This window comes from Atta cephalotes (assembly GCF_000143395.1).
Source record: "Atta cephalotes unplaced genomic scaffold scaffold00012, whole genome shotgun sequence".
NCBI classification, from domain to species: Eukaryota; Metazoa; Arthropoda; class Insecta; order Hymenoptera; family Formicidae; genus Atta; species Atta cephalotes.
In genome coordinates, this window is record NW_012130076.1 from 4990491 (window position 1) to 5000440 (window position 9950).

A 9950-nucleotide genomic window follows, 5' to 3' on the forward strand; every position below is an offset into this window, starting at 1 on the left:
GTAACGTACGTAACGTTACTACTACCGTATACTACTTAATTTACTTAATAACTAACTAAATACTATATATATATACTCTACTCTCTATATATATATATATATATATATATATATATATATATATATATATATATATATATATATATATATATATATATCCTCATATAACACACAATTTTCAATACATATACGCACATTCAATTTTATCCTTCGATATGTATGATTTTGTTAAAATATTAGATCGCTTGTTATTTGTTAATATATAATGTAGAATAGTTTTAAGAGAAAAATGGTCTGGAACACATTGAAAATGTGTTAAAATTTCGGTCAATTAATAAACATTCGTTTCATCGGAAACGGATTATTCTCGATTTGTTTCTCTTTTTAGAATCTACATATCACATGATTAAAATCTTTTTGAATGTATTTGAATGCACTTTTTAACGGAACATTCCTAAGATTCGTGAATGCCTTTATCAAAACAAGTAATTAATCTCGTACTTGTACAAGGGGCAATGTGTATATCGCATGATTTCTTACAACTTATATAAGTTAAACCAGAGAAACTAATTTTTATTAAGCTTTAAAATGCTCGCAATATCATTATATTAGATTCAGAATTGAATTTTATTATCTCATTTTAGAAACACATCGACTATTAAAGATCATTTTCTCTCAAATTTAAAAATTATTTTTTATAATCATTTTGTGAAAAATAATGATTTTCTTGTGACATGAACTTATAGTGTTAATCGAAAAATAACGATATATACTATGTTTTTAATATGTTTAAATACTTATTGTATTTTTACTTATTTTACACGTTGCGTCCTAAAATAAATATCTTGTACACATTCACTAATAAGTAATGCATACAACCATTATATTTGCTGCATGTTGCACGCATAGGTACAATTAATTTTACTTGATAGTATATTATTCAATTTATTCGGTGAAATCACAATTGCATTTATGTAATGGATGTAATTCTACAGTTATAGTTCCAGTACTGTTAAGAATGTGAGAGTTAAGAATATCAAAACTTTAATATATTTATTTACAATATTTTGAAATTTGGATAGAAATTCTCTTGAATAGAAGACAAATATTATATTCTCGAGATATGTATTGACGTGTAAAAAATATATATATTTTGCAATAAGAATTATAAAGATGCATATTTATATTTATAATTATATATTTTAACTTATATAATTATAAAATGTTTATTTAAACAAATTTTATTTAACTAAATTTTGTTTAACTGAAGTTTGTTATGTACTGGAATTGACTGTACGACTGCAATATCAAAAATTTATCGATTATTTACTAATATGTTATATACAATTGCTCAAAATTTCGATGTATATTACCATCTACGATTCATGAGACGAACTGTATCTTTTTAGATATTTATTATATTATTACGTAATAAATTGTTATCTCTAGCAATCCTCTGAGAATCCATTATTGTATCTGTATTATTACAACACTAATTATTATAATATATTCAAATGAGATAAGCGATACATAATTTTACGAAATTAAATGCATTTCTCTGAAAGAAACATTACAAATTTCTATTTGACGAAGGAAATTAGATATTGCAGGTTGAAATGTCAAGTACAAGATCAGATGAATTAAACAGAAGCCTAATCATTTACTCATTTTCCCGCACTAACGCTTACGATATAGAACTTTTCAAAAAACTTGGACTATTTGAACATTACCTTAGGAAGAAGAAGAAAATAGGGAAAGATATTTAAAAGAAAAAAAATCATCAGTAGCCTTTCACCGTGAAAAGCAAAAGCGCCTCGCTTCGTTCATACGGTTCATCAACTTGAATGCGTGCATTCATATTTTAGACATACATACATACTTGCTCTAGAGAATACGCGAGAGATGTTGCGAGCTGGACTTGACCTCATAAGTGGACCTGAGCACGGACCGGTTATTCTGCGCATGGATCACGGAAAGGCTTCTTAAATAGGAATGAAGATTGTAGATCCTCGCCTACGGCGGAATCTCTCTTTGCGTTAGAATCGATGGTGTTCACAATGCGCATTCAATGCGCACTCTTCCTGCAACGTTAGGACTGATTGATGAATATTAATACCTGTGCATCGCAAACTTGACCAAATCTAACCACGCAGGAATACCGTCTTCCTCTAATGAATTGTCATTATAATTAACCAGGGTATGTTCTGTGCAGTGTCCCGGAATTACCGGATGTCTTTTTAATTACAGCTTTGGCTAATTTACCTTTGGCTAATTTAGAATCTGTTTTTCCTCAATCAAAGTGTCGAAGGAGGTTGTCATTAGCAGCTACTTTCTAGCTCTTAATATTATAAATTCATGATAAAATTTTAAATTAAAATCCTGATGATCTACTATTACATTGCTTTTTGAGGAAAGATCGACTTTATATTAGGACTTTATACTTCGGAGAATTAAAATTGCAATTTGCGGGCACTCCCTATATCAACATGTGAAGAATTACAAAATACATATCTAAGATTTTCCAAAATGATTTAGTTTTCCAATTGGAAATTGATTGAACGGCGAAGAAAAAAGTTTATCGCATTGGTTCCTGTGTCAAATGTACATATTCAAAGAGCGTATCATTGATGAATCGTGCGAATCTGCGTGCTCAATTAGAAATTTATAGAAATCACTACAGAAACAATCTCGCCGAGAAGTCCCCGTGCGATTTATTTCCTTTCCAGGATATTTACACTTTGGCTAGTCGTTACAGCGAACGGTTCTTTCCGCTCAATTTCCGTTGTTCTCGTGAGAAAGTATTCTTATTCCGGTTGTGATACAGATGAATCCGCGCGGGACGATTCGCATGTAATGATGCGCTATGTAGCGAGGAAACACAATCGCGGATTGCAATATTTATCCCGTATCGCTTGACAGAGTTCTACTGGTGATATAATACAGGATTTGCATTTTTTTCCAAAGTATAATAATTCATAAATATAAAAACTCTATATAACATATTTTATAAATAACATAGATAAATATTAGAGTTATAAGTGATATATAATATAACTCACAAAAGAATTTGAAAAATTAAAAATTATTGTCTACAACAAATCTGTTCTTTCTTCCCCAAGAACTATTTTAGCTAGTAACGTTGGATGGACCACCACATAGTGATGAAATTTCTGAGAGCTACAAAAGCCGGAAGCGGATGTTCGAGGAGCGTATCGAGCAAGTTGTTGACCGGAAACTGAAAGAGAGAACCCTGCGAAAGGAGCGAGAGTCGCCTTTGCCAATTTGTACCTTCCTCATGGCCAGCCTTGCCGCTTTGCTGACTTCGTCGCATAGTGCAAACTGCGGAAATATATTTTCCGTCCCGTTTTAACGAAACGTCTCGCGAAAGTACAATTCAAGACATGAGTATACGGGCGCGTTTGCGTGCTCAAATGCTTTCATTACGGCGATGTGACAGGAAGAAAAGTTCGTGAAAGGCACTGATCTTTCGTTGAGAAATGGAAAGAGCCTCTTCATCATTATTCTTATCTGCTTAATGGCCTACACGCGTAAGATGCGTGTCAACTGATATTAATTGTAGTCTGCAAAATCCTGATCTAACATCTCGGCTAGAAAATGTACATCAATAAAAATATCATCTCTTGTCGTTTCTTCAAAGATTTAATCGAAAGCTAATATTTCAATAATTCATCAAAATCAGATCTGTCTTCTAAAATATATTTCAATAATATATTTCAAATTTGTCGCACGAAAAGAATATATTCATTGTTCATTCCTTTTTTGCCTTAACATTATCCTATAATTCCATGGTTCCTTGCAGAGGAAGGAAGCTATCGATCATCGAACCCGATTTTCACTTGAACGTTCCATCGAGCATGTCGGGACATGCCAGAGAATTTCCTTGGTATTTGGATTTCAGAAAGCAGCACTATTAATTATGGTTTGTTAATTAGTAAGTTGTTGCTGATATCTCAATGAAATTCATTATTAAGATACATTAATAATGAATAATTTTATGTATAATTTCTAAATATATATATTTTATATGTATATACACAGCACGATAAGATCTTCAAATATAATTTTTAAAATTTTTAAGTACGACTGTATGTGTAAATACATCAAATACGATAAAGAAAGCCATGATCGGTCAAAGTTAGATGTTTCAAATAATACATTATATATTCTTTATTAAATCAATTTATTCCAGATATGATTGTGCACTGATAACTTTCGGACTTTCGGACTTTCAACATAATCATTCTGAAACGCTAATAATCCCTCCTAAATTAGATTAGAAAGAAAGAAAGAAAATAAGTAAGAAACTTATTGTGAAAAATATTACCTCAACCAGGATATGAACCTGGGACCTCTCAACTTTCCGGGAAGAGTATCTTGGCCAACTCGACCACTGAGGCTTCGGAAATATTCTTCGCGAAAAATAATTCTGGCTGAGGTAATATTTTTGAAATAAATTGATTTAATAAAGAATAATATAATGTATTATTTAAAACACTTTGACCGATCATGGCTTTGTTTATCATATTTGATAATCTCTAAATATGTGAGCAAAATATCTCTAAAATAAGAAAGTAAAAAATAAAATTAAAATAAATAGATATAAATTAATTAATTTATAATCTCATGATAATCTATAATACAAACTACTAATATATATATATATATATATATATATATATATATCTGTAAAAAGATTCTTGATACAAATATCTAACAAGAAATCCATACTGTTGAAGTTGCGACGTCAACAGCTTCTCAAATTCATGAATCTCAATGATAGTGTTAAAAAATCAAATTGCTCGGGACCATCTGTATCATCCTCGCTTCGTGTCAAAGCGTGTCGCGAATGTGGATGATCGCCTCGTTCTAATAACCTACTCCCACATCGCCGATCGGCCAGAATGCTCAGTTGGTTGATTCCCCGAGTCGAAGTCGGGTTCAGTCGTCTGGCGACCGGTTCCGAGGTCTGGGCCCTGTTCACTGCACGGGTCTGACTCACTGTTGCGACCGATGCGAGAATAGTGCCACGGGAAAGCAGGGCCTTCGCTTCTTTCACACGAACAGGTAAGTACGAGAACAGTCAATTTTCAATCTGAAATTATTAATAAATTTAAAAAATGATTAAATAAGGATCTAAACCTTTTTGCTCTCAAGGGTTCTTTGAGTGACAAGAAGTTATTCACTAATTCACGAAATTAAAATATGTCTTTCATATCTCGTTATACAGTTATTTTGTTTCGAGTCTTTTATTTTCATTCATTAATTGTTCGAAAATTATCAGCACTTTTCTTCTGGAAATATTAAAGCCGAAGAATCCGTGAATTTCGAATTTTCAAATCGATACATATTGGTGAAGGATACATTAAATCATTTACAAAGATGCTATAGAATTTCTTTTACTCTTTTTTTATCCATATTGTTTTATGTACACACATTATTATTTACTTTCATTATCCCACAATGCTAGAGTTAGAAATGATAACAAGTGTCTAGTTCTCTTATATGAGAATACACAAGGAAAACAATTTTATGACAAAGACTAGTTTCTAGATTTAAAGATACATTTGAAATTAAAAAAAATTAAGTTTTATGTCACCTACTTTTATCTTGACTTTATTTTATAATTGAATATTTCCAAAAAAAGCAGACTAATTGTTATTTATATCTAAGAAAAAAATTTTCACGTCAAGGATGTTTTGATGGAAGACCGCATTTAATATTTAATATTTAATATTACATTTTCAGATATACTTTTACATTTTTGCCTTAAAGCATTTGCAAATATTTCCGTGATGGAGTAGCATAGAGTTGAATTAACATACATAAATGATTAAAATCGAACTATTTAAATCTGAGACGAGAATTCTAATGCTAGAATGTCGCGTGGAGGGAGGAGGGGGTCAGAATTAATTTATCTTCTTTTTTAATCTTATCATATAAACAATATCATAAAAACAATATGTATTCATATTGTTTTTAATCTTGATCGAATATATATATATATTTCTATAGATTCTTACTTTGACGAATATGTATCTCGCGTTATCTGGGATACTATACGCGTGGATTGTCGGTGTAATAACCGGTTCAGTAGCTCCTTCGCCATTGTGTCTCTTTTTCTCTTTCGCGTAGTTTTCGAATGTGGCATTTAAATCGCCGATTTTACGCACCTTCGTGATTCCTTCGGGCTTTAGTCGCGTTGAGACAGCGATATCGATTGAGTACCAAAGTTCACGCTTATGTCCAACATAAAATATACTCCACAGAGTATTCCGAATGAATGTGAAAATTTGACCTTGTTTGCTGCTCGTTGAATGTTTGTTCTTGTGTCTCTAACGTACGTTGCGTTGATTGTTGCTGATCATTGTAATTCGCATGTGCGTTTCTCCGTTACTTTTTGAGTAACGTTCGGTAATAGTGAGAGAGGTCATCAAACCTTCGCTTGGTCATTTCCATACGTGATTGTTCACTCGTGAATACATTAAATTGTTGTGATCCTCACTCTTTTAAATAATAATGTTACAGATAACAGTAAAATAATTTTGTTTTGCCTCTAACAACGTTTGAAATAATAATAGTGAATTAATTTTGCTTTGTTTGAAACAATAATAGATTAATCATTAATGTAATCGATTGTATGTATATACAAAACGCACATAGTATATGAATAAAATAATAGCAATAAAAAAGATTGAACCTCTGCTATGGTTATTGTTAAATACACGAACACGAAGCAGATTGATATGTATATAATAATGAAAGTAAATTATCAAATGAAACGGCATTCTCTCCCATTCGGATAAAACGATTAGCATAGCTTCGAACTGCGTTAACGTAGCGTGAATCATTGATGTGAATACGTAACGATCCACAGCATGGAAGAAAAATTTCGAATTCAAATGCGCGTTCAAGTACACATACAAATTGCATCACAATTGCATTGCATTTGCGTTCGTTCGATCGGCACTTATACCTTGATGACTCGATCTTTTACAGAGGCTGGCTCGTTTCGTGATCGACATGCGTTTCCTCGTTCTTGGTCTGACATTAATTGTAAGTCTGCTAGTCGTAAGAAGAGTTTCTGCCCATGGAAGACTGATAGAGCCACCTTCGAGGGCCTCCATGTGGAGGTACGGCTTCGATACACCTCACGATTATAACGATCACGAGTGCTATTGCGGCGGGTTTACCAGGCAGTGGCAACGAAATAAAGGAAAATGTGGCATTTGTGGCGATCCCTGGGATTCTCCAACGGTGAGTTCTGAAAAAGAAAACGCTGAATGTTAGACATCCAGTCAACACCAACTAAAAATATAAAATAATATCAATTAATGTTATAATTTCACGTTTAACAAAAAAATTTAATTGTTATGTAACACCATGTATTATATTATATTTGTATTGTTGAGAATACGAAATTATAACATTGATGTTATATTACTTTTAGTTAGTGTTGACTAGAGAAACATAAAACATAAAATTTTCTTATATAAATTTGATTTCAAATCTCTTTAGATCACTCTGCGATTATAATTTGACATACATCAATATGAATTTTTTTTATTGTCTAAAAACTAAGATTAGAATTGTAATCTGTTTAGTACACATAAATATATACAGTATCAAGAAGTCTCATGTCTCATCATTGTGTTTCAAGATGAGCTGTTTGTCGTGTTTGTCACACGACACGGCCTGCATTGGCCTTGCCGAATAATGGGAATCTGAGAGAGATTTAATTGTAATGACAATGGAAAATCTGCGAAGGTATAAGTTATTCGCGATGATAATTCGCGAATATATTACAGCTACGCTATATGTATGATTACTTCCCGACATCTCTCTTACAACACTGACTACACACCATTACGCGCGATTCTTCGCTCTGTTGACTGTGGAGGTACCATACAATACCGTTGTAATATCGACACATTTCTGAAAATTATGCAGTATGAATGTGGAAGGTCTGTGCGTGTCGACTGATTCTTTTACCTAAATGTTAATGAATAAAATACGTCGAAATTTAAATAGTAAAAAAAAATCATTTGGCAACTATTAAGCTTGAGACAAATGTCAAGTCGATGAAACAAATAACATGATTAATACGAAATAATTATTCGATCGACTCGATAATTGTTACAGTCATAATTCTCAACGGGAAAATTCTCTTTCATCAGACATTTTCGTTTGGAAGAAAAAGTTTTGCTGCTATATGTAGTAGCTATGCTAACAACATTTTTCGACGCTATTTGTTAAACGCTTATTCGTTTCTTCCTTTCTATATCTTCCTAATGAAAGTGAGTGAAATGTATTGTTTGCTGCAAAGCGTAGTTTATTATTCTGAATTAAATGACGTGCAATGATTCGAGACACGAGAGAAAGAAGTAAATACTTTCCTCGTTGATGTTTAATAACAGAACGGCTTCGCAACCGTGAATTATTGATCAATTATTGATACATTGTTTTCCTTAGAATCGTGTATTCAAGCAATGAAATCATAAAATGTATTTGAATAAGAAGCAAAATCTTTTAATTTTGCAATTCTAATTCATCCCAAATGTTTTTCATATCACATGAATTAATATTTTATACAGAATTTTGTCTCCAATTCTATCGTGTATTATAGACCGTCGAAAGTGAGCTTCATTCAAATTAGGATGATAAACAAAACTCAATTTATTCCGAATGATTTAATTGTTGTGAATTAAATCATCGGATTACAGCATAAAAATTATAAATCTAGAATTTTGCTTTTACTCTGATTGTGCATAGCGTTGACTACTCGAAAGAACTCGAAAGAAGAAAAGGACGGCGGTTACTATTATAATCTCTCATAGCTTTCGTGATCTCGTGTCTCGTATTCCTATTAATCGACCGCATTTTCGTTGCGAGACTTTTTATGCGGGATGCTTGGCCTTGATACGTATATCTGATATCGTATGGACGAAAGTAGCTCGAAACGGAAGTGAAATCCGTTTTCTTCTTTCTCTTTCTTTTATCAACATTCGCATTTATTTTCTTCCTCGCTTCACTTACATGCAAACGGAGTTCTGAAAGAAAAATATCCTATACTAATGTAATATTAGTATATAAAAGATTAATATACATATAACGTATTAATTATGATAAAGAAAATGTGCAGTAAATATTCTAACTTATTCCATTTTATTTTATTTTTTAGCCACGTGTTCATGAAACGGGCGGCAAGTATGGGAACGGCGTGATCGTTCGGCGTTATCGGACCGGATCGGTTATACCAGTCCGTGTAGAGTTGACGGCGAACCATCATGGCTACTTCGAGTTCCGCACCTGCGCCATGACCTATCGTGATCAGGAGGTCACCCAGGAATGTCTGGACCAACACCTGCTGCATGCTGAGAATGGATCCACCCGTTATTACCCTGGTCCCGGCAACAGGGTCTTCGAGGGTTATTACAAATTACCGGAGGATCTGACCTGCACTCAATGCGTCTTCCAGTGGCGATACATTGCCGGGAATAATTGGGGCGACTGTGGCAACGGCACAGGTATGTCGATTCTCTCTGATATTTGACCACGAAATGCATATGCAGCGTCATTATGAATGAAGATACATATTATGGATTACCGAAGCATGCAAGGTCGCTGTTATTAAATTAAGACATAGACTCCAAAAAAAAATAAATATATTGTCTGCTAAATTTATAATGGGCCAAATGGCAACAGAGAATGAAAATAGGTCAGAGTTCACATATGAAAGACGATCTGGAATAAATATTTTGCCGCAAATAGTATTTTATCGCAAATAATCTAAAAATTTTTGTGTTCTACCTAAATTTTTGAATTCTACCTTATATTCTTGATTCGTATTTTAATTATATATATATATATATATATATATATATAAGACATCGATAATTCTGCCATAACATCTATTAAAGTATTTACTTACG

At 32.6% G+C, this 9950-nt stretch overlaps 1 protein-coding gene across 1 annotated transcript in view; it reads left to right on the plus strand.

Annotated features, from left to right (window-relative positions):
* The window catches only part of LOC105617366, a 13112-nt gene extending 3541 nt beyond the window's left edge, over positions 1-9571 (plus strand). Inside the window, exons 3-4 of the mRNA XM_012198927.1 lie at positions 7018-7275; positions 9200-9571. Of these exons, the coding sequence (XP_012054317.1) occupies positions 7018-7275; positions 9200-9571 (630 nt within the window). The remainder of the gene's footprint in view (positions 1-7017; positions 7276-9199) is intronic.
* Positions 9572-9950: the final 379 nt, after the last annotated feature.